This window comes from Cetorhinus maximus, chromosome 26, assembly GCF_964194155.1.
Source record: "Cetorhinus maximus chromosome 26, sCetMax3.hap1.1, whole genome shotgun sequence".
Classification (NCBI taxonomy): Eukaryota; Metazoa; Chordata; class Chondrichthyes; order Lamniformes; family Cetorhinidae; genus Cetorhinus; species Cetorhinus maximus.
Genome location: NC_135904.1, coordinates 14,491,274 through 14,517,728, shown reverse-complemented (window position 1 = coordinate 14,517,728; position 26,455 = coordinate 14,491,274). Strand labels below are relative to the sequence as shown.

The window sequence follows — 26,455 nt, the reverse complement described above, 5'->3', positions numbered from 1 at the left end:
TTCAATGACTTGGACTCTACAGCCCTCTGTGGTAGAGAATTCCATAGGTTCACCACCCTCTGAGTGAAGACGTTTCTTCTCATCTCAGTCCTAAATTGCCTACCTGGCATCCTGAGATTGTGACCCCTTGTTCTAGGCCCCATCCCAACCAGAGGAAATAAAGACTGCATCCAGTCTGTCCATCCCTGTCAGAATTTTATGTTTCAGTGAGATCTCCCCTCATTCTTCTTAACTCCAGTGAATACAGACCTAGTCTGCCCAACCTCTCCTCATGCAACAGCCCTGCCATCCCAGGAATCAGTCTGGTAAACCTTTGCTGCACTCCCTCTATGACAAGTATATCCTTTCTTAGGTAAGGAGACCAAAACTGCACACAATATTCCCAGGTGTAGTCTTCCTCCATGAAGACAGAACTAAAGTAGTTGTTTAATTGCTCTGCCATTTCCTTGATCTCTATTATAAATTCTCCAGTTTTGGACTGTAAGGGACCTACATTTATCTTCACTAATTTTCTTCTTTTTACATACTTATAGAAGCTTTTATGTTCCTTGCAAGTTTGCTCTCATACTCTATTTTTCCTTTCTTAATCAATCTCTTGGTCCTCCTTTGCCGAGTTATAAACTGTCCCCAATCCTCAGGCTTGGCACTTTTTCCAGCAACTTTATACTTTTCTAGCAATTCCTCTTTTGGATCTAATACTATCCTTAATATCTTTTGCTAGCCATGGTTGGGCTGCTTTTCTTGTTATGTTTTTGTGCCAGAAAGGAATGTATAACCATTGCAATACATACATTAGTTCCTTAAATATTAGCCATTGTCTATCCACCATCGTGCCTTTTAATGAAATTCCCCAATCTATCTCAGCCAACTCAAGCCTCATACCTTCAAAGTTTCCTTTAAGATTTAGGACACTAGTTTCAGATCGGACTACTTCACTTTCCATCCTAACGAAGAATTCTATTATGTTATTGTCACTGTCACCTAAAGGATCCCACACAACAAGATTATTAATTAACCCCTTCTCATTACACAATGCCAAATCTAGGATAGCCTGTTCCCTGGTCGGTTCCTTGACATACTGGTCTAAAAAACCATCTTGTACACACTCCAGGAATTCATCCGCCACAGTTTTATTGCTAATTTGGTTTGTTCAGTCTGTATGTAGGCTGTAAGTGTTCTACTCAGAACTCCTTTGTTTTACAGTGAATGCTTCTAGGTGTTTCTGGAGATGCACTGTTCTATCACCACGGTACGTGTGTGTAAACGGCTAAAGGATTCTGACTGAGGCCGCAATGAATTGTAATCCTGGAGCATTTCGGTATCCCAGAGGTGGGTAACCAGGGATAACAATGAGGGAGGAGTGAAAGGATAACAATGAGGGAGGAGTGAAAACATGAGAAGTATCCATGGTATCGAGGTACAAGAACAGATGTTATAAGCATTTCCATGCTGAGCATTTGGTCTGACTTCAGATTAATGAAATAAAGCCAAGTTCACCTGATCAATAACTAGTTTAATTTTAGGTCAAGTTTAAGGTTGTGGTGATAGGATAGTGCACGTGTCAGAATTGAGAAGAGCAAACTTTGGATTTTTGAAGAGACTGGAACAAACAGTAGAACTAGAAAGAATTTGAGAGACTGGAGCTTGAAACTTCCAACTGATGCTAGCAGGAGGCAAACACTTAAATTCAGCCTAAATTCCTCTGTTTTTTTTTGCTTGAAGTACTTATTTCCATTAAACTAGTGAAGAAGGGAATATCTGAGGCACAAATTCAGATATTTGTTTACTAATATCAAAACTTTAAGTCTTACATTTTGAGGATCACAAAAATATGAACATGCAAGCAAAGTGATGGCCCAGGCTATTTGCATAGTTGCAATGATCTGTTCATTTTCCCCAAGTTCCTTGAGGCTCGATGCGTAGCATGTTTGTCTCTGGGTCAGAAAATAGAGCTTTCAAACCGCAGGCCAGGACTTAAGGCTGATGCCTGGCTCAGTGTTGATGGCTGTGAGGTTACGTTGAGGCTTTTTCTGCCAGGAAAAAGCTGCAGTGGGAGGAGTGTTTCATTGTTCTAGATCAAATGGACCATCTTGAATTGAACCCTTTCAAAAAGTTCTGAAATCTGGGAAACCCTATCTATATTAGAGTATGTTCAGTGATCTGTGTAATCCATCAAATCTCCCAATAGAGCATCTGGAAGCTATGGAAAATTGTACTTACAAAACGTTCAGTTCTAGTTTAGCTTTGTCCTCACTTGACATTATTTAACGGCTAAGCGTTTTTTAAAGATCAGCCAACAGTAAGGATTTAGTGCCGCAAAAGGATAAAATAGCTAAGGGAACTTAGAGTGCAGTATTACAGCCTATTCAATACAAAGATGTTTAGTTTGAATTGAGTTTAAATTCTGTAACAACACATCCTTGTGCAGTTTAAGGTTGTTTGATTCGGTTTGCTGGATCATCCACATTTATTCTGAGAGAAGTGATTAAGCAGGAGGGGTGGTTTCCCCCTGCAGTGTTGTTGCAGAGCAGAGAGCCTGCTTTACTCCCTCTACCCCACATTATACTTTCTCCAACTATTGTGCAAAAAGTTGCACACACTGACTAAGATGTTTCTGTGGGCAGTCCCTCACTGTATAAATCGTGGTTTGTTCAGCACCAGGAGCTGCACCCAGCATTAGGGAATGGACCCCTGTTAATAGGATCGACTCTCGCTGTGTTGCAGTTACTTGCAGTCTGTTTCCTGACTCAGACCTCCCTAACCTCTGTAGACTCTGCTATAATCTGTGTTGGAACAAGCAGCAATGTGACTGGAATGTTTTCGAAGGATCTATATTTCTCCAGAATCCATAGAGCAAAGGCTTAAGTTGTTTTCTGAATGTATGTGCACTTTGTCTCTCTGACAGTCTGAGGGTATTTGGTGACAAATTTGGAACATGAATCTAAGAATTGAATGGACATTTGAGGGAAATAAATTTGCAGGACTATGGGGATCAAGTGGTGGAATGGGACTGATCAGATTGCTCTACAGAGAGCTGGCAGGGAATTGATGTGCCGAATGGCTTCATTCTGTGCCCTAATGCCTCTATGAATCTGACTCTCTCACCCTGAACTACCTGCAGCACAGATGATGCTTTGGTGTGAACACTGTTGGCTGGAGAGTTGGATGGCACATGGAAGTAAATGGGCCTCTCACAAAGGCTCCACACACATCTCATTATTTAATGGGAAGGACAAGCAATACAGGTGTGACTATATTGGTGTGAGAGCAGCAGTGATGCAGGTGTGAGTATGGTGGTGAGAGGGGAGCAATAAGCTGGCTTCTGTATGTGGGTTAGGGGAGGCAATTACTAATGTGGTGTGGTGTGCTTGGTTTAGCTCTTTTAATCTCTAAATTCCAAAAGAGTTTTGGAAAATGTACTGTAAAATGGAATATTAAATGGGATTTATTCCTGGTGATTGTCACTTATTGAAACCAGCTCCTTCAGTCATTCACTGCTCTCCCGTTGGTTGGAGCTTCTTTGATTTATAATTGGATTATTTTGCTTGGTGCTTTCACTAAAGGATATTTTACACTTTGCATTCTTTAATACAGCTGAGGAAGTGTAAACCGCCACTATTAGTATAAAAATGCACTGGTGTTTACATGTCGAATCATGAATTCTGCTGAAAGCCCAGCCTGAGGCTCTGAGCAGCAACACAACTGTTCCAAGGTTACGGACATAATCGTATTAAACACAGGATTCTTCAGTAATCTGGATAAGGAGAGAGAAATTCAGAAGGTGAACCAGTGAAGGGGGTAAATGGTGAGTTAGGTTTCTGCCTGTGCTCCGCTTTTTGTCTTAACTTTAATAACCTTCTATCTCTGTGAATTAATTAACACGGAACATTAAAGGTAAAAATCTTGCTGAACTTGTTTCGCTAAAGTCGTGGTGTTTTAGGCAGAGGCTAAAGCACAGTGAGGCGTCTAATGTTTAAAATTGCATTTCAGAAAAGCATCATGTTCGGTGGAGCCCCTCACTAAATTGGTTTAATCTTTGTGTGTTGTGTGTGTGTGTGTGTATGTTGGGGTAGGGTCAGCGGGGAGGTGGTCTCTGTCTTATGTATTTTTTAAAATTGCATCTGCGTGCGCTTTCTGCTGATGAAGCCGTGCCTTTCTTTGGTTGCACTTTTATGCCTGTTGTGCCGTTATGAATCTCTTTGGGATGTCCGGTGGATGCAAATGGTGCTATATGCAAATTTTTTCATTCCTTTCCTATGTCAGCTTTTAAAATGTAAACTTTCTGTTTAGCTTTTGTGAACCTGTTTGCTCTGATGTAAAAATTTGGATTTCTCCATGTATCTAATCACCCAGGGTGCATCTGCTGTACTGACGGAGGATTTTCCTTTGGCTCCGAACGGTCTTTGCTCAGTAGTTTCTCTCTGTTATTGGAAAGAGATAGAGGACATATTTCAAAATGTTGTTTTTATGTTGAATGTTCCTTTGAAAACCAGTTTTTTAAAAAAAAAATGACAAAAGCATCTAACGACTTATGGGTGGTTCACACTCCCACTGTATCTGTTTTTTGCCACAATTTTCTGGATGATTTGCACATTGGCAATGGTGTACACATTGAATTTGGCATAATTTACATACAAACATAAGAATTAGGAGCAGGAGTAGGCCACTCGGCCCCTCGAGCCTGCTCCACCATTCAATAAGGTCATGGCTGATCTGATTATAACCTCAACTCCACATTCCTGCCTACCCCCGATAACCTTTCACCCCCTTGCTTATCAAGAATCTATCTAGCTCTGCCTTAAAAATATTCAAAGACTCTGCTTCCACCGCCTTTTGAGGAAGAGAGTTTCAAAGACTCATGACCCTCTGAGAGAAAAAAATTCTCCTCATCTCTGTCGTAAATGGGCGACCTCTTATTTGTAAAGAGTGAACCTGAGTTCTAGATTCTCCCACAAGAGGAAACATCCTTTCCACATTCATCCTGTCATGTCCCCTCAGGAGCTTACATGTTTCAATCAAGTCGCCTCTTACTCTTCCAAATTCCAGCAGATACAAGCCTAGCCTGTCCAGTCTTTCCTCATAAGACAACCTGCCCATTCCAGGTATTAGCCTGGCAAACTTTGCCTGACTGTGTCCAGTGCGTATACATCTTTCCTTAAATAAGGAGACCAGTACTGTACACAATACTCCAGATGTGTTCTCAACCATACCCTGAATAATTGAAGCAGAACCTCACTATCACTATATCCCTTTGTAGCCTCCTTATATCCTCTTCACAACTTACTTTCCTACTTACCTTTAGAGTCAGAGTTATAGAGCACAGAAACAGGCCCTTCGGCCCATCGTGTCCGTCCGGCCATCAAGCACCTATCTATTCTAATCCCATTTTCCAGCACTTGGCCTGTAGCCCTGTATGCTATGGCTTTTCGAGTGCTCATCTAAATACTTCTTAAATGTTGTGAGGGTCCCTGCCTCTACTGTTAGTCCTCCCACTGCCCCCTCAGACAGCGTGTTCTAGATTCCAACCACCCTCCGGGTGAAAAAATGTTTCCTCAAATCCCCTCTAAACTTCCTGCCCCTCACCAAAAATCTATGCCCCTTGGTTATTGACACCTTTGCTAAGGGGAAAAGTTGCTTCCTATCTATGCCCCTCATAATTTTGTATACCTCTATCGGGTCCCCCCTCGGCCTTCTCTGCTCTAAGGAAAACAACCCTCGCTTATCCAGTCTCTCTTCATAGCTGAAACACAACAGCCCAGGCAACATCCTGGTGAATCTCCTCTGCACCCTCTCCAGTGCAATCACATCCTTCCTATAGTGTGACGACCAGAACTGCGCACAGTACTCCAGCTGTGGCCTAACTAGCGTTTTATACAGCTCCAACATAACTTCCCTGCTCTTTTATTCTATGCCTTGGCTAATAAAGGCAAGCATCCCATATGCCTTCTTAACCACCTTATCTACCTGTGCTGCTGCCTTCAGGGATCTCTGGATATGTACACCAAGATCCCTTTGATCCTCTGTACTTCCTAGGGTCCTATCATTCATTGTGCATTCCCTTGCTGTGTTAGTCCTCCCAAAATGCATCACCTCACACTTCTCAGGATTAAATTCCATTTGCCACTGCTCTGCCCATCTTATCAGCCCCATCTATATCGTCCTGTACTCTAAAGATTTCCCCCTCACTATTTACGACACCACCAATTTTCATGTCATCTGCGAACTTACTGGATCATACCTCCAAATTCACGTCTAAATCATTAATGTAGACTACAAACAGCAAGGGTCCCAGCACCAATCCCTGCGGTACACCACTTGTCACAGGCTTCCAATCGTAAAAACAACCTTCGGCCATCACCCTCTGCCTCTTGCCACTAAGCCAATTTTGGATGCAATTTGCTAAATTGCCCTGGATCCCATGGGCTCTTACCTTCTTGACCATTCTCCCATGCAGGACATTATCAACAGCCATACTGAAGTCTATGTAGACTACATCAACTGCACCACCCTCATCTACACAACTAGTCACCTCCTCGAAAAATTCAATCAATCAAATTTGCCTCATCAAATATAACAATCATACCTTCAGTCCCTTCATCTAAATCATTTATATAAACTGTAAGAGCTGAGGCCCCAGCATTGATCCCTTTGGCACACCACCATTTACATCTTACCAACCAGAAAATGACCCATTTATGACCCTACCCTGTTTCCTGTTAGCCAATCTTCTATCCATGCCGATATGTTACCACCTACACTATGAGCTTTTATTTTCCGCAATAACCTTTGATATGATACTTTATCAAATGCCTTCTGAAAATCTAAGTACAGTACATCCATTGGTTCCTCTTTGTCCACAGCACATGTTACTTCTTGAAAGAACTCCAGTGAATTGGTTAACATGATTTCCCTGTTAGAAAACCATGTTGACTCTGCCTGATTGCCTTGAATTTTTCCAAGTGCCCTGCTGTAACTTCTTTACTAAAATCTTTCAACATTTTCTCTGACATGTGAAGCGAACTGGCCTGTAGTTTCCTTCTTGTCTCGTTAATCTTTTAGTCATGCTTTGTTGTTTTTATATTCTGTCCAATCTTCTCACCTGCCACCCTTCTTTGCTCAATTATATGCTTTTTCTTTAAGTTTTTAACTTTCTTTAACTTTTTTAGTTAACCACGGATGGTGGGTCCTCCCTTGGGAATTTTTCTCTCTTATTGGAATGTATCTATTCTGTGTATTCTAAAATATCCCCTTAAATGTCTCTATTGACCCATCCCTTTACCTAAATTGCCAGATCACTTTTGCTAGCTCTGCTTTACACATTGGCAATGGCGTGTGCATTCGACTTGGCATTATTTTGGCAGTAAATTCTGATCCATTAAATTCTGAAGTTAACTGTTTTATTGACAGTTAGAATACAGACATCTTAATTGCTAACAGTTGTGAATGTGTCTTTCCTTATCTTGACTTTTGTGTCTTTTAGAAAAGACTAATTAAATTTTGAAGGGAAGTAGATAGGAAATGAAGTGGGGGGGGGAGGTGAAGGGAGCCCACATTGAGGTTGAGGAGACCCCTCACATTCTATACCTGGAGGGGACAAGTGAAGAGAAGACGTTAAATTGAGGGTAAAGTGGAGCAAGGGAGGGATTAAGGAGTTGAATGGATAGGTCAAAAAGAATGAGTTGGGGATAGATATTGGTGTGAAGAGCAGTGGTGGGAATGTGAAGGGCTAGGGACTAATGGGAGTGATGGGATGAAGCTTATGGCCATTGGCTTCCTTCCTTGCCATAACAGTGACCACCTCTCACTAGAAAGAAAGAGGACAGAGACAGAAGTAAAATGATTGGAGCAATTTTGAAGAGGAATAATGAAAAGGAAGTAAAAGACAAGTCAGAGAGAAGTAGCACAGACAAAGAAGGATCATATTCTTCATTACAGGACATCAACTAGTTTTAAAATTAAAATTGTCTATGTGCATCTCCTGCCACCTTTTCCACCATCGATTCCTATGTCCACATTTATAATGGGTGCTCCCTCTGTAGTGGTTGTACTGTAATTTCACCTGAAATATGAATTTCAGTCCTCTAACCAATCATGCATTTCTCTTTCCCAAATTGCCACAAGTTTATATTTTTAACTAGAATAGCATGGAATGAAAGTGTTATATAAAAATAGTAATGTAGAACTTGAAAAGGGGACTGATGAGGTGCACACCCTGATCCATTACCCCCCAGCCTTTTAACCCTGAAGCCTACACTTGACTTTGACCTCATTGTGACTAATGCCACAGGAGGTGAACTAGTATATATAATTTCAATTTGTTAGGGTGCTGAGGACTTGGCCTGGATGGAGCTTTTAGCTTGGGAAGCTGCTTATTCATTTAGCCCTTGGCAAACAGTAGGTGTTTGAAGTGGTATATCTAACGTCAGGGGAGCAGGGCCTTGTGCTTTCCAGATTCTACCCTGGCACATTGCTAAAAGTGCAAACAAAGTGTGCCATCTACCTTTTAAAAATGCTCCTGAATTTTTGATAAACTAATAGGTGTAAAAGTTTGGGATGGTCTTGACCCAGTTCTCTGTCTCCCCACAGTACAAAATTATCTACAATTCTTTGCAAATTGGCATAAATTTGACTTTTAATCAGAGCACAAGAATGTTTTTTAAAAAGAAATTAAAAGGGAATTTTCCCCCATGCAGGATTTTCATTAAAATTTGTTCTACAAACAAATGAAGAACTGTCATAGAAGGTACCAGGGATAGTCTCATCATTTTATTCCCCCTCACCCACAGTTCCTGGAGAGCCGCCATGCTGCCTGTTAGACTTGGAATGAAGCCATTCTACTGACGCAAGTGCTTAGATTGTCAACAGATGCCACTGCTAGCACATAATGCTGTGGCTGGCACCCCCTTTTTCCCTCCCCACTGACTGATCTGGATTTTGATCAAAAGGGGTCATCAGTAAAAATGAGTTCTGTACCTCCTGGTGTCAGCTGATACTGAAATCCAAAATTGCTGCCCCTCCTGAACCAGACTCTTGCTGCCAACTGCACTGGGAACTTAGCTGTGTTTTGCTGGGGGGATGGGGAGGCATGAGTGGGGGGGGAGGGTTGGGGGTGGGGGAGGAAGTGAAGTGGGGTGGTTCCCCTGGATGTATGTCTACGTTTATGGGGGTGGTGCCTGGGAGCAAGTCCAGGTTTGCAAACTCCGTTAGATTGACACTGATGCTTTTTCAAAAGAATTGCTTGCTGAGGTGAAACCTGCTTTCACTTCATTTTTTCTGTCTTTAAACTATGATCACAATTCAAAATGTAGACTTCCGAGCTGCATTCTCTAAGGTAAAAGAAAAATACCGTGGACGCTGGAAATCTGAAACAAAAACAAAAATTGCTGGAAAAACTCAGCAGGTCTGACAGCATCTGTGGAGAGGAAGACAAGGGTTAATGTTTCGAGTCCGTGATGTAGAGTCATACGGACTCGAAACGTTAACTGTGTTGCTCTCCACAGATGCTGTCAGACCTGCTGAGTTTTTCCAGCTATTTTTGTTTTTATTAGCTGCATTCTCTGTTGCTTCCTGCTTGCTGCACATGGCTGCTATAGGTTAATCAACAGTTTTGCTATATCTGAGCTTGGCTTACTGTAGGATTCTTTCACTCGCTAGTTGGTAAACAGAATTAAATGTACGACACTGGGGAATGATCTGAGTTGGATGAGAGTGCCTTTGAACTTTGCAAATTGGAGGGAGAAGGTTGGAGGGGTTATGGGGGTATGCTGGTTCCTGTATAAGTGGGTTGTTTGTAACAGCATGGAGAATGTGTTCCCTGTGAGTGGTAGGAAGACACCCAGTATCTCTTGTTCCTCCCACGGCTGAGCGCCCACAATGTTCCATGTTCTGTTATCCTCACACATAGCTACAGCTTTGTGTAGTGAAGGAGGGGAAATGCATCCATCTTGAAGTTGTTTTTCTGAAGCTGAAGTACAAAATAATTATTTCTAACTTCTGTGCTCTTTGCAGCATATTTAAGGGCTGTCTTGATAATTCAGTCGCATTATTATTGGGTAATGTGAACTGTCCTTCTTTAAAGCAATGCCTTTGGAGGTGCCATATTCCAGATGCTTTATTTGTATTACTGGATAATTCTTGTTGTACAGCCAACTCATGGAAGCATGTTTGGCAGTGTCTGCTTCATCCTGTTTTGTACCTTCAGGAGAATTTCAGCCAATTTTCCATCTACTTCACAATTTTATATGTTCACAATGAAGGGGTATTGTGCTGTCAACATGTGCAGTGTACCCTGTCAGATTGTGACTGAGATGCTTTAAAGAATCAAGTTAATGGGCACTCCTTTCTTTCTCATCCCTAAATGAATAATTCAGGCAGCAACAAGGATGTGTTTGGTAATTTTATGCAGTGAAATTCTAAGTAGAGCGTATGATTACATGTGAAAGGCTGGATGAATGGCACGGCAGGAAGCACTAATACAGGGAAGTTGATCCAGGAGGTTCCTCATAAGATAAAAACAAAAAGCTAAAAGCTACTGCGGATGCTGGAAATCCAAAACAAAAACAGAATTACCTGGAAAAACTCAGCAGGTCTGGCAGCATCGGCGGAGAAGAAATCAGTTAACATTTCGAGCCTTCATGGCCCTTCGGCAGAACTGAAGCATAGTTAGAAGAAGGGGGAAATATAAATTGGTTTAAGGTGGGTGGGGTGGGGGGGGTGGGGGGAGAGACACATTGAGGGTGTGGTGATTGTGGAGATGAGCAGATAATCAAAAGATGTCACAGACAAAAGGGTCAAAGAGGTGTCGAAGGTGGTGACATTTGTCTGAGAAAAGTGCTAATTAAGAATGGAAGACAGGATATTCAAAATACAGCTCTAGTGGGGGTGGGGTGGAAAGACTAACAAGGTTTTAGTTTTAGATTTAAAAATATTGGAAATAGGTGGGGAAAGAAGAATCTATATAAATTATTGAAAAAAAAAAGGGGGGGGAGGGAAAGAAACGGGGTGGGGATGGGGGGAGGGGGAGTTTAAGATCTAAAGTTGTTGAATTCAATATTCAGCCCGGAAGGCTGTAAAGTGCCTAGTCGGAAGATGAGGTGCTGTTCCTCCAGTTTGCGTTGGGCTTCACTGGAACAATGCAGCAAGCCAAGGACAGACATGTGGGCAAGAGAACAGGGTGGAGTGTTAAAATGGCAAGCGACAGGGAGGTTTGGGTCTTTCTTGCGGACAGACCGCAGGTGTTCCGCAAAACGGTCGCCCAGTTTGCGTTTGGTCTCTCCAATGTAGAGGAGACCGCATTGGGAGCAACGAATGCAGTAGACTAAGTTAGGGGAAATGCAAGTGAAATGCTGCTTCACTTGAAAGGAGTGTTTGGGCCCTTGGACGGTGAGGAGAGAGGAAGTGAAGGGGCAGGTGTTGCATCTTCTGCGTGGGCATGGGGAGGTGCCATAAGTGGGGGTTGAGGAGTAGGGGGTGATGGAGGAGTGGACCAGGGTGTCCCGGAGGGAACGATCCCTACGGAATGCCGTCAGGGGGGGGTGAAGGGAAGATGTGTTTGGTGGTGGCATCATGCTGGAGTTGGCGGAAATGGCGGAGGATGATCCTTTGAATGCGGAGGCTGGTGGGGTGATAAGTGAGGACAAGGGGGACCCTATCATGTTTCTGGGAAGGAGGAGAAGGCGTGAGGGAGGATGCGCGGGATATGGGCCGGACACGGTTGAGGGCCCTGTCAACGACCGTGGATGGAAAACCTCGGTTAAGGAAGAAGGAGGACATGTCAGAGGAGCTGTTTTTGAAGGTAGCGTCATCAGAACAGATGCGACGGAGGCGAAGGAACTGAGAGAATGGGATGGAGTCTTTACAGGAAGCGGGGTGTGAGGAGCTGTAGTCGAGGTAGCTGTGGGAGTTGGTAGGCTTGTAATGGATATTGGTGGACAGTCTATCATCAGAAATTGAGACAGAGAGGTCAAGGAAGGGAAGAGAAGTGTCAGAGATGGACCATGTGAAGATGATGGAAGGGTGGAGATTGGAAGCAAAATTAATAAATTTTTCCAGGTCCCGACAAGAGCATGAAGCAGCACCGAAGTAATCATCGATGTACCGGAGAAAGAGTTGTGGGAGGGGGCCGGAGTAGGACTGGAACAAGGAATGTTCCACATACCCCATAAAGAGACAGGCATAGCTGGGGCCCATGCGGGTACCCATAGCCACACCTTTTATTTGGAGGAAGTGAGAGGAGTTAAAGGAGAGAGATGTCAGGCATGGCTCACTGGTAGTACACTTACATCGCAGACAGAAGGCTGTGGGTTCAAGTTACCAGTACTGAGGGAGTGCTGCACTATTGGATAGTCTGTCTTTCAGATGAGACATTAACCTGGAGCTACATGTACCTCTTGACTGGACATGCAAAAACTGTGAAACAAGTAGATGGAAAATTGGCAGAAACTCTCCTGAAGATACAAAACAGGATGGAACATTCACTGCCAAATAGGCTTCCACGAGTTGGCTGGACTGCAAGAATACAACCTGCGCCTCTGTTATCGGAAGAAGAGCAAGAGAGTTCCCCCTGGTGTCCTGGACAACATTTACCCCTCAATCAGTATCACAAAAACGTTTGCAGGTCATTATTACATTGCTGTAAGCGGGGCTAAATTATCTGATGTTTGTCACACAGGACCAGTGACTACACTACAGAGGGAATGAGTTTGTTGTGAAGCACTGAGAAGTTCCTCTCTTGTAATGTGACTTGAACCTGTGATCTTCCAACCTGAGCCAAGCTGACACGTCTGACATTTCTGCATCGGCCTTACGGCTGTGTTGTGTGTTTTTGCTGGTGAAGCTCACAATAAATTTGCCCTTGCAAATATGATCAAAAAATTCAAAATAGCAGGAATGAAATATGAGAGGTTCTGGTAACATCTATTATTAATATTCATCCTGCGGAATGTCATCACTGAGACAATGAGCTCAAGACCTCCTATCTCTCAAACAACAAAACCATATTATTTCTTTTTCCAAACAATGTTTTGTGGCAATCTGTACAATAACTTTTTACCCCATTCCTGAGGCTCATGTAAAGTCACTTATATCTTTTGTCACTTTCTCAAGCTGTGATTTCCTAATGTGAGGGAATATAAATCTCATCACCTCAAACTCACTGAACTCCGTCTCATATGGGTCTGAGTTGGTGAATATTATATTTTAACTTTTCAAAGACAGGTAAAAGTGCTTTGTCATTTGAAGGAGAAGTTTATGGAACACAAAAACTGTAAATTAGATAATTTGGTTTCAAAAATAGATTTGTAATTGTAGAGCTGTGACCAGTGATTTACCCCCTCCCACATCCTCTGTCAGTCAGTCTGGTTCAAGTAGAATGTCTGGAGCTGCAGATGATGCAATTCCCAGCTTTGGGAGAAACAGGATGTTTTGGGAATGGACGGAATGCCATGATATGTGCTGAAGGGATTTAATACTGCATAATAAATGACAATGCAGGCCATGCTTACAAGCAACAAGTACCACAATGATCTGTTCAATGTGAGTCAGGGAAAGATCAGAGTGCATTAACTGGAGAATAAGGACATTCAGAGTGCATTAACTGAATAAACCCTTTGTCACTGCCAATACTGCTCTAGAAGCACTTTCAAAGACAAACTTATCAGATTGATGGAGTACATGTCAACATAATGGCAGTGATGCATCAGTGAGGCCCTGTGAAGCTGAATTAACTGTGCCTGGAATATTAAAAGATTGTTGAATGGTACAGAAGAACAATGGGCAGCATTCCAGATTAACATAGAGTTACATAGGATGTACAGCACAAAAACAGGCCATGTGGCATGACCAGTCCATGCTGGCAATATACCCTCTACCCACTTCTCCCTCCCATGCCCTTAAACACATCTATATTATTATCCTCAATCAAAGTATTTAGAAATTGTGTGGTAAAATTCCTGGGAGTGGGAGGTGGTAAGGGGGTGGCTTTTTTTGGGAGTGGCTGGCTGACTGAGTGAGTCACCCTGGGAGCGGTGGCCTAAACATATGAACAAGGAGCAGGGGGAGGCCATTCAGGCCCTTGAGCCTGCTCTGCCACTTAATAAGATCATGGCTGATCTGACAGTAACGTCAAATCTGCAGCCACCTATCCCCGATAACCTATCACCCCCTTGCGTACCAAGAATCTATCTAGCTCTGCCTTAAAAATATTCAAAGACTCTGCTTCCACATCCTTTTCAGGAAGAGAGTTCCAAAGACTCACGACCCTATGAGTGAAAACATTTAGCTTCATGTTTGGTTTAAATGGGTGACCCCTTATTTTTAAACAGTGACCCCTATTTCTAGATTTTTCCACAAGAGGAAACATCCTCTCCATATCCACCCTGTCAAGACCCCTCAGGATCTTATCTGTTTCAATCACATCACCTCTTACTCTTCTAAACTCCAGCAGATACAAGCCTAGTCTGTCCAACCTTTCCTCGTCAGACAATGCACCATTCCAGGTATTAGTCTGGTAAACCTTCTCTGAACTGCTTCTAATGCATTTACATCCTTCCTTAAATAAGGTGACCAGTACTGTACACAGTACTTCAAATGTGGTCTCACTAGTGCTCTGTACAACCGAAGCATAACCTCCCTACTTTTGTATTCAGTTCCCCTCGCAATAAATGGTAACATTCTATTAGCTTTGCTAATTACTTTCTGTACCTGCATACTAGCCTTTTGTGATTCATGCACTAAGACACCCAGATCCCTCTGCATCTCAGCTCTGCAGTCTCCTTTTTAGATATTATGCTTCTCTTTTATTCTTCCTGCCAAAATGGACAATTTCACATTTTCCCACATTATACTCCATTTGCCAGATCTTTGCCCACTCAACCTATTTATATCTTTTTGTAGCGTCCTTATGTCTTCTTTGTAACTTGCTTTCCTACCTATCTTTGTGTTATCAGCAAATTTGGCAACCATCCCTTCAATCCCTTCATCCAAACCATTTATATAAATTGTAAACAGTTGAGATCCCAGCACTGATCCCTGTGGCACACCACTCGTTACATCATGCCAACCTGAAAAAGACCCATTTATGCCTACTCTTTGCTTCCTGTTAGCCAGCCAATCTTCTATCCATGCCAATATGTTACCCCCTATACATGAGATTTTATTTTCTGCAAAAACCTGAGTGGGTTACCATGGGTTTGTGTGGTGTGCTCCTCGTGAGCCAAGGCTGATATCTGAGGAGTCAAATACTGTGAATTCCAAGTGAGAGCTTGAACCATTGGGTATGACCAAGGACCAAAGCCTTCCTTCCTGGACAAAAAACACAGTTTGAATGATGTGGAAAGGTGAAGTGTACTGGCAGAGCCGAGGATGCAGTGATATGACCATCTGATCCTGCAGTCTGGGCTGATTCTACCATCTTAACTGCAAGTCTCTTTATTTCATTTTAGTTGTGTTTGCAGACGCAGGAGCTGATCATTGTAAACCATTATAGCAATAATGTGTTTGCTTAATTATAGGAATTTATAGATGTTGTATCACTTAGCATTGATGTTTCACTTTAAAGAAGTTCCCTCAAATTTCAGTTAAGGTCCTGACTGAGCGAGTTTGCAAGTTGGAGGTTGTAAGCAGAATTTGCAAATGCTGATCAGTTAAGTTCTTTTCAACCGAGTAAATTTAGTTATTCCTTTAATAGTTTATGGGGTTATTAGGAATCCTAAAATGCTATAAATATAATAAAAGCCACCACATAATTTGGACGAGGTTCCATTGGTCAGTGTTCGTGTCCTTATTTGGAAGGTTTTGAACCGGATTTCAAGTGGATTTTACGATGATCCAGAGTGTTGTCCAATTGACCCTGTTGGCAATTACTATAATCCTTAAGTCTAGGATGACCTGCATTTGTGACTATGCTTTTATTCTGCCTGCTCATAATTGGTCATGCAGGAGATTTTGAACATATCTGATCATTTCAGATGGGAATGATTTATCATCCTCTACAGGTCTAAGGTTGGCGTAACCCATTACTGTTGAATTTCTTTAAGCATGGGCCAGGATTGGTCTTAAATTTTATATTACTAATTACTTTGTACTGAACAAATATTAACATGTACATTGTGCACTGGACTTAATTTCCTAGCAATGAACTATGGATAATTCCTCATAAATCAGCTGGGTTGATGTCCCAGTTGTTAATCGTGCAGTAGAACAGCCTAGTGCATATCCAGTGTGGAATGTTGCAACATAAACAGACCTTCTTAAAAATGTAAATGTAAAACATTTTTGAGGAAAACTACATAACTTGGGGTTTTTTTGCACTTTAACCTGGCAATTTCTTAACCCTCTTGTGTAGTCTAAAATTGGATGCGATGTGGTGCATGAATGATGTTTGCATCAGCTACAATAAACAACAACAACATATATTTACATAGTGCCATTAACGTAGCAAAGCATCCCAGACTGCTTCACAAGAGCATGGTGGGACCAAACTTGACACTGAGCTACAGGAGATATTGGGACAGATGATCCAAAGCCTTGATGTAAGGAGCATCTTCAAGGGGGGAGTGAGATGGAGAGATTTAGGGAGGGAATTCCAGAGCTTCAAGCTTAGGTAGCCAAAGAAAATCAGGGATAGACAAGAGGTCAGAATTGGAGAAACTGCAATGGGATCTTTCCCTGCTTTTATTTTGCATGAAACCCTTGGTAATGGGTGCCAACATGGGTGCAGCCCAAATGGAAACATAGAAAATAGGAGCAGGAGTAGGTCATTCGGTCCTTCGAGCCTGCTCCACCATTCAGCATGATCATGGCTGATCCTCTATCTCAACGTCGTTTTGTCGCATTCTCCCCATACCTCTTGATGCCTTTAGAGTCCAGAAATCTATCTATTTCCTTCTTAAGTATATTCAATGACTTGGCCTCCACAGCTTTCTGTGGTAGAGAATTCCACAGGTTCACCACCCTCTGAGTGAAGAGGTTTCTCCTCATCTCAGTCCTAAATGGCCTACCCGATATCCTGAGACTGTGACCCCTTGTTCTAGACTCCCCCAGCCAGAGGAAATATCATCCCTGTATGCAGTTTGTCCATCCCTGTCAGAATTTTATATGTTTCAATGAGATAGAATCTCAGACATTTACAGCACAAAAGGAGGCCATTTGGCTTATCGTCTTTGTGCCGGACCTGACTACACTAATCCCATTTTTCAGTGCTTGGCCCATAGCCCTGGAGGCTATGGCAACGCAAGTGAATATCCAAATACTACTTAAATGTTATGAGAGTTTCTGACTCAACCACCCTTTCAGGCAGTGAGTTCCAGACTCCCACTACCCTCTGGGTGAAAAAATTTCTCCTCAACTCCCGTCTTAGCCTTCCACCTCTTACCTTAAATCTATGCCCCTGATTGTTTCCCCCCTCTACTAATGGAAAAATTGCCTTCCTATCCACCCTATCTATGCCCCTCATTATCTCATACACCTCTATCAGGTCCCCTCTCAATCTTCGCTGCTCCAAGGAAAACAACCCCAGCCTATCCAATCTTTCACAGCATCCTGGTAAATCTCCTCTGCAGCACTCCAGTGCAATCACATCCTTCCTATAATGTGGTAACCAGAGCTGCATGCAGCACTCCAGTTGTGGCCTAACCAGCGTTTTATACAGTTCCAGCATAACCTCCCTGCTCTTGCCTTTATTAGCCGAGGCATAGAATACAAGTATCCCATATACCTTTTTAACCACCTTAACTACCTGCCCTGCTACCTTTAGGGATCTGTAGATATGCATACCAAGGTCCCTCTGATCCCTTTTGTGCTTTTTACTTCTCTCCATATGGCCTCATTTGATTACCCTTTCAAGATATCATCCCTCCTCACTGCTATAATTGATTCCTTGACGCTCCCCCCCGCTCTTCTTCTTATATCCTCCTCTCTATCTCGTCTGAACATCCTATAACCTGGAATGTTGAGCTACCAATCCTGCCCTTTTAGCCCAGTCTCGGCCCTAGTTATGATACCATACTCCCACGTGCCTATCTGTGCCCTCCGCTCATCTGTCCTATTCCTCAGGCTCCTTGCATTAAAATGTATTCCATTTAGCCTTGCTAATCTCACTTCTTTCTTATCTAGCCTATGTTTCCTCCGTCCTCCAGATTTGCTTATTAGTGTTTTAACTTCTAATTCCATCTCAGCTTCTTTCCTCTCTCAACTACTTTTCAGGATCCCATCCCCCTGCCAATTCAGTTTAAATTTGCCCCAACAGCATTAGCAAACCTCCCCGCGAGGATGTTGGTCCCGTTCCTGTTCAAATGTAACCTGTCCAACTCACACAGGTCCCACCCCCTCCAGAAATGGTCCCAATGCCCCAGGAACCTAAAGCCTTTCCTCCTGCACCATGTCTCTAGCCACGCATTCATCTGCTCTATCCTTCTGTTCCTATACTCACCACTGCGTGGCAATGGAAGTAATCCTGCTTTTCAATTTCCTACCTAACTCCCTAAAGTTTGCTTGCAGGACCTCATTTCTCTTTTCCCCAATGTCATTGGTCCCAACATGTTTCACAACCTCTGGCAATTCACCCTCCAACCCCCACTTCATAGTGTCCTGCAGCCATTTCATGGCACCCAGGAGGCAACATACCATCCTGGAGTCACGTCTACGGCTGCATAAGCGCCTGTCTACTCTCCTCACTAACGAATCTCCTACTGCTATTACCCTTCCACACTTCTTCCCCCCCCACCCCACTGTGCAGCTGGACCACCCACAGTGCCATAGCCTTGGCTCTGGTTGGCCTCCACAGCGGAACTGTCACTCTCTCAGTTTTTCAAGGCTGAAAAATGGTTTGCGAGCGAGATGCACTCGGGATTCATTCACTACCTGCCTGGTCCCCTTCCTCTGTCTGGCGGTCACCCGTTCCCTCTCTGCTTACACTTCCTTAAGCTGTGGGGTGACCACGTCCTGAAACGTGCTATCCACGAATCTCTCAGCCCCATGAATGCACCGTAGTGCCCCCAGCTGCTGCTCAAGCTCCAAAACTCGGAGCTCAAGTTGCTCTAGTCGGAGGCACCTACTGCGCACATGGTCATCCAGACCACCAGGAGCATCTAGGATTTCCCACATGGTGCAGGATGTGCAAATCACAGGACTGAGCTCCCCAGACATTTCTTAACTAAATAGAATACGGACCCTTGCTTTTATTTTACCCTTACTCCTTCTTGAGTATTGACTAGATGCTAGATCCTCTAGATAGACTAGATCCTCTAGTTGTAGCTGACTCCCTGCCCTAGGGACCCCCTCTCACACCCTCCTCTGATCTCCTTGCATTCTTCTAAACTCCAGTGAATAAAGGTATGGTCAGCCCAATGTCTCCTTGTATGACAGTTCTGCCATCCTAGGAAACAGTCTGGTGAACCTTCACTGCACTCCTTCTGTGGCAAATATATCCTTTCTTTGGTAAGGATATCAAAACTGCACACACTACTCCAGCTGTGGTCTCACCAAGGCCCTGTACAGCTGCAGTGAGACACCCTTGCTCCTGTACTCAAGTCCTCTCGCAATGAAGGCCAACATACCATTTGCCTTCTTAACTGCTTGCTGCACCTGCATGCTTGCTTTCAGTGATTGGTGTACAAGGGCACCCAGGTCCCTTTGTTCATCAATATTTCCCACTTTATCACACTTTAAATATTACTCTGCCATTCTATTTTTCCTACCGAAATGGATAACTTCACACTTATCCACGTTATGCTGCATCTGCCATGTATTTGCCCACTCACTCAACCTGTCTAAATCACCTTGAAGCCTCTTAACACCCTCCTCATCACTCACATTCCCACCAAGTTTCATGTCGGCAAACTTGGAAATGTTACATTTGATTCCCTCATCCAAACCATTGATGTATATTATGAATAGCTGGGGCCCAAGCACTGATCCCTGCTGTACCCCACTAGTCACTGCCAATCTATCTCAGCCAACTTGCACCTCATACCTTCATAGTTTCCTTTAAGATTTAGGACCCTAGTTTCAAATCGGACTATTTCACTTTCCATCCTAATGAAAAATTCTATCATGTTATGGTCACTGTTCCCTAAAGGACCTCACACAACAAGATTATTAATTAACCCCTTCTCATTACACAAAACCAAATCTAGGATAGCCTGTTCCCTAGTTGGTTCCTCAACATACTGGTCTAAAAAACCATCTCGTACACACTCCAGGAATTCATTTGTCACAGTATTATTGCTAATTTGGTTTGCCCATCTATAGGTAGATTAAAGTCACCCATGATTACTGTAGCACCCTTGTTACATGCATCTCTAATTTCCTGTTTAATGCCATCCCCTGCCTTATCACTATCACTACTGTTTGGAGGCCTATAGACAACTCCCACTGATGTTTTCCACCCCTTGTTGCTTCTTAGCTCCACCCAGACTGATTCCACATCTAGATTTTCTGAGCCAATATCCTTTCTCACTATCACACTATCATCCTTAACTAACAACACCACACCACCTCCTTTTCCTTTTTGTCTGTCCATCCTAAATAGCGAGCACCCTTGGATTTTCAGTTCCCAGCCTTGGTCACCCTGCAACCATGTCTCCGTAATCACACTCATATTGTACCCGTTTACATTTATTTGCGCTGTTAATTCATCTACCTTATTGTGAATGTTCCGTGCATTCAGATACAGTGCCTTTAGACTTGTTTTTTTAACATTTTTACACAATTTTGTTGTACTATGGCCCAATTTGCTGCTAACCCTTGTTTCCTCTGCCTTCCACCTTTGCTTTCTACTTTCCTGTCTTTCATTTCTATCTTTGTTTCCCTCTCTTGTGCCTCCTCGCTCAGGTTCCCATCCCCCTGACACTCTAATTTGCTGGCCTTGATGAATGCATGTTGTGGTATGTACAGTTCACATTACTCACCGGTTCTAATCGTACTGCGCCTGCTCTGATTGCTTAGTTAGTTCATGCTACCTTTAAGATACTGTGTTTCCGTGAGAGACTCCCACGTCTAAAATTGCAGCATTATCTGGGGAGGGGAGGCAAACTTCTTTTTTGGATGAGATATTAACTTGAGGTGGCCTAATAGGTGCATGTAACAGATCCATGGAACTATTTGGAGGAGAGCAGTGTTGAGTGTTTATCAACTGTGTTTAATTGAGTGCAGCTGGTAGACATTGGGGTTTCACAGCAGATATAATAAAGGGACACTTTACTGATACAGAGCTGGTGGCTGAGTTAGGGGAAGTATGCTTGTAATGTTTCACTCTGTAAATGTTAGATTGAGCAAAGATTAGCTCCAGTATCATTCTTCACCAACCAGCTTTCTGGAGTATAACAAGCAGGAGAGTTCTCTGATGCCTTAGCTAATATTTATCTCTCAACCAACATGATTAAAACATTATCTGGTCAATATTTCATTGCTGTTTATGGAACCTTGTGTGTATTTTGGATGCTGTGTTTACTACATTTCAACAGTGATTACATTTCATAAACACTTAATAGATTGTGAACAGCATTTGGATATCCTGAGGCTGTATATATTTTTTAAAAAAAGCACCCTATGTAAATGTGAGATTTTTGCTTTAACTCCAACCTGATGCATTATTCTCCACATATCCACACTTGTGTCTGCAATTCTATGTACACCACTGCCAGTTATCTCAACAAATGTCTGTTCCAGATACATGGTGGTGGTTGTGAGAGTATCCTAGCAATGAATTAATAATTACAGAAGCACGTGGCACAACCACTCAGTGGAATTGCCCTGAGTGAGGTTACCCCCTGATATTTGCATTGTTAGCTGCTGTGGTATCAGTCTGGTGGCAGCCACTGTATGAGACTTGCTTGATTGTTGCCCAGTGATCTCAGCCAGGGCACAGTTCCACATGGCTTTGGTTTTCTTGAGTTTTATTTGATCACTTTCAGTAGTTGTATGCAGATGGGGACTTGCTGCTCGATTGCTTTGTGCAAAGTGTTTGCACAAGATGATTAATGGCTGTGACGTTAATGTAGGTTTATCACAGTCTGTAAGTTTATCACAGCCTAGTTGATTGGGAGTAAATTCCACGTGCAGTGTGTGCGTATGTTTAAAGCTGCAAATAGATGAAGATCTGACTGCTGCTAGTTCTAATCCTGATGGACAGTGAGAATTACACTGAAAATGGAGGTCCCCTCAATGGCTCAGCTGGTTCAGACAGTGAGTAGCTGATTCTTAGTCCGTGTTGTGCAAGCTGTCTCAGGTGGAGCATCAAGCTAAGTTAGGGTGCTTACTGTTCCTGTTTGCTTGCTGGCTGTGGTGATGTGCTCGTGCAGGTGATGAGAGAGTAAAGTGTTGAATGACCAGCATTTCAACCAGCATCTGTGGAGGCAGCAGACCTGATATTTCAGTTGCAGACATTTCACAACTAGAAACGAAACACGTGAGCAGCATTTGGAATTGGATAGAAGAAGGGGGAAAAGGTTAAAACGTACGAGGGAGGATGTAGAATATCCTGTAAAGTGTTTAAATGGGAAACAAGTGATGTTTAAATGATATTGAGACAGAGGCACAATGAGAGAAGTTGAGGATTTATGAGAGATGCAGAACCTTTGGAGAACTGAGGAGCTGAAGGAAGGGGGCTAGGCAGATAAAAAATATATTAAGAAAAAGCTGGTGACCTGGAGCAAGCTCCAGCCTGATAAAAGCCACAAGGTTGCAGACTGATCCACTGCCTGCCGTTCTGACTGAGGGTACCCACCCTTTGTGCTGGCCCATTTCTCCTTTTCTCTTTTCATCGCAGGCATGGAATCAGCAACACAACATTCAACACCAGTTGCTGGAGAGGAAGTGGGAGCTGGAATTATGGCCTGACATTTAGTCAGTATAAAGGCTCTTGGATCATAGAATCATAAAAAGTTTACAGCACTGAAAGAGGCCACTTGGCCCATCATGTCTGCACCAGCCCAAAAACGACCTTCCCAAACTAATCCCACTTTCCAGCATTTTGTCTGTAGCCCTGCAGGTTACAGCACTTGAGGTGCACGTCCAGACACCTTTTAAATGAGTTGAGGGTTTCTGCCTCTATTACCCTTCCAGTCAGAGAGTTCCAGACTCTCTCAACCCTCTGGATGAAAAATCTTTCCTCACCTCCCCTCTTACCTTTCTACCAATCACTTTAAATCTATGCCCCCTAGTCACTGACCTCTCCGCTAAAGTAAATAGGCCCTTCCCATCCACTGTATCCAGGCCCCTCACAATTTTGCACATCTCAATCAAATCTGCCCTCAGCCTCCTCTGTTCCAAGGAGAACAACCTCAGTCTATCCAATCTTTCCTCATAGCTGCAATTTTCCAGCCCAGGCAGCATCCTCGTAAATCTCCTCCAAACCCTCTCTAGTGCGATTCCATCCTTTCTGTAATGAGGTGACCAAAACTGCACACAGTACTCAAGTTGTGACTTAACTAGTGTTTTATATAGTTCCAGCATAACCTCCCTGCACTTATATCCTGTACCTCAGCTAATAAAAGAAAGGATTCCATAGGCTTTCTTAACCACCTTATCACTTTAGGGATCTGTGGACATTCACTCTGAGGTCCCTCACTTCCTCTACACCTCTCCGTATTCCCCCATTTATTGTGTAATCATTGCCTTGTTTGACCTCCCCAAATGTACCACTTCACACTTCTCTGGGTTGAATTCCATTTGTCACTTTTCTGCGCACCTGACCAGCCCATTGATATCTTCCTGCAGCCTACAGCAATCCTCCTCGTTATCAACCACGGCCAATTTTTGTCATCTGCAAATTTCTTGATCATTCCCCCTACATTTACATCCAAATCATTAATATATACCAGAAAAAGCAGAGCACCCAGTACTGAGCCCTGTGGAACCCCACTGGAAACAGCCTTCCTGTCACAAAAACCCCTGTCAAAAATTACCCTTGTTTCTTGCCAGTGAGGTAATTTTGTATCCAACTTGCTACATTCACTTGGATCCCATGGGCTTTTATTTTTTTACCAGTCTGCCAAGTGTGGGATCTTGTCAAAAGCCTTGCTAAAATCCATGTAGACCACATCAACTGTGCTACCCTCATCAACCCTCCTTGTTACTTCTCAAAGAATTCAACCAAGTTAGTCAAACACAATCTTCCCTTAACAAATCCATGCTGACTGTCCTTGATTAATCTGTGCCTTTCTAAGTGACAGCTTATCCTGTGTCTCAGAATTGATTCCAATAATTTGTCCCACCACTGAGGTTAGACTGACTGGCCTGTAATTATTCGGTTTATTTCTTGCTCCCTTTTAAAACAAAAGTACAACATTAGCAGACCTCCAATCCTCTGGCACCTCATTTGTATCCAGTGAGGATTGGAAAATGATGGTCAGACCCTCTCCAATTTCCTCCCTGGCTTAGTTTAACAGCCAGGGGCACATTTCTTCCAGCCCTGGTGATTTATCCACTTTCAAGGTTGCCAATACTTCCTCTCTTTCAATGTTTATTACACCCAATATTTCACACTCCTCCTCCTTAACTACAATATCTGCATCGTCCCCCTCTTTTGTGAAGACAGATGCAAAGTATTCATTAAGAACCCACATCTTCTGCCTCCACACACAGGTTACCTTTTTGGTCTTTTATGGGCCCTGCTCTTTCCTTCATTATTCTCTTACTCTTAAATGTGTTGATCAAACATCTTTGCGATCACCTTGATTTTGCTTGCCAATATTCTTTTCTGTCCTCTCTTTGCTTTCCTAATTTTCTTTTTGATTTCACCCCTCCACTTTCTAGACTCCTCTTGGCTTGCTGTAGTATTGAGCACTTGCTGTCAGACATAAGCTTCCCTTTTCTGCCTCATCTTACCCTGTAAGCTCCTTGTCTAGATTGGGCTGTCCCACCCTTTTTCTTTGTGAGAACATGTTTACTCTGAACCCCTTGAATCTCCCCTTTTAAATGCCTCTCACTGCTCTGACACTGATTTGCCTTCAAGTAGCTGTTTCCAGTCCACTTTTGCTAAATCACTCAGCTTAGTAAAATTGCCCCAATTTAGAACTTTAATTCCTGTTTTATCTTTGTCCTTTTCCCTAATTATTTTATAACTAACTGAATTATGATCACTGCCACCGAAATGCTCTCCCACTGTCACTCCTTCCACCTGCCTAGCTTCATTTCCAAGCTAAGTCCAGAACCGCACCCTCTCTTGTTGGACTTGCTACGTACTGGCCAAAAAAGTTCTCCTGAATGCACCTCAAGAATTCTGTTCTGTCCATTCCTTTCACACTAAAATGATCCCAGTTAATATTGGTAGTTAAAATCCCAGACTATTACTGCCCTACTGTTTTTGCACTTCTCAGAGATTTGTCTACACATTTGCTCGTCTATCTCTCTCTGACTGTTTGGGCTCTATAGTACGCTCCCGATACTATGACTGCCCTTTTCTTGTCCCTAAGCTTAATCCATATGGCCTCAATTGACGACCCTTCTAACGTATCTCTCCTCACAACTGTAATTGCTTCTCTAGCTAAAATCGTCCCCCCCTTCCTTTTTATCCCCTCTATCTCGCCTGAAAACCCTGTGACCAGGAATGTTGAGCTGCCATTCCTGTCCCTCTAAGCCATGTTTCTTTAATAGCTTATTGAGCTAACATGGCTATTTGAAAGATGAGGTGACGGTGAGTTTAGTGGGAACAGTGTGGAAGACCAAAGATTAGAGCTGGATTGGAACTTTGAATTCAGTGATGGAGAACTTTGGGCCACATTTGCAGGTAAAATGGTGTTAGACAAAGCTGTAGCCTGACCTGCGTTTGACCTCTCCAGTATAATGGAGGTTGCACTTTTGAGCGGTGGCCACAGTATAATGGGTTGGAGCACAGAACTGGGTTTCAGTGATTGAATCTGGTGTGGAAGGTTAATGGTGGTGTGGGAATGTGGAGTTACAATCTTATTGAATGGCAGAGGAGGCTCAAGGGGCTGAGTGGCCTACTCCTGCTCCGAATTCACACGCTCATATGTAACCACGCAGCCTGTTTCGCTCTGAGCATTTTGACCCCAGATCTGGTTTGTTATCTGTCTGCCTGCCTTTCGTCTGTCCTTGTTCTGAGGGTTGGCCACACTATGAACAATCTTTCTCCATTAATTTCTGTTCTCTGCTGCCCTCACCGCCAGCCCCATTGAGAGGTAAGTCCACGTTCTGATGTTATCCTTCCATGCCCTCTTGGGCCTTCCTTGTGCATGTTTTCCAGTTGTTTGGCCTTGCATTACCTTTTTTTCCAACACTCCCTTCTGTTCGCATCACATGTCATATGAGAGCTTCCTTGATATCACTGCCTCAAACAAGTCTCTCTTAACACCAGCTTTCTTGTTTGTCTACTTGGCTGTCCTTGATACACATATTATCCGTCTGTGTCCTTTCAAATGTTAGTACTCAAGTCTTGTCACTTCTTGATGGTGCAGCTTTCACAGCCACACATCGTCACTGGCCACCCAAGGGCTTT

General features: G+C 43.1%; 1 protein-coding gene across 3 annotated transcripts in view; it reads left to right on the top strand.

Moving 5' to 3' along the window:
• Positions 1-26,455, top strand: part of pde8a (phosphodiesterase 8A) — a 123,777-nt gene that overhangs the window by 32,448 nt on the left and 64,874 nt on the right. The window contains exon 2 of one of the 3 annotated variants that reach the window (XM_078530160.1): positions 3,595-3,805. The exons of the other annotated variants lie outside the window; for them this stretch is intronic. Coding sequence (XP_078386286.1) covers positions 3,803-3,805 — 3 coding nt within the window. The 5' untranslated portion in view covers positions 3,595-3,802. The remainder of the gene's footprint in view (positions 1-3,594; positions 3,806-26,455) is intronic. 3 annotated transcript variants of the gene reach the window in all.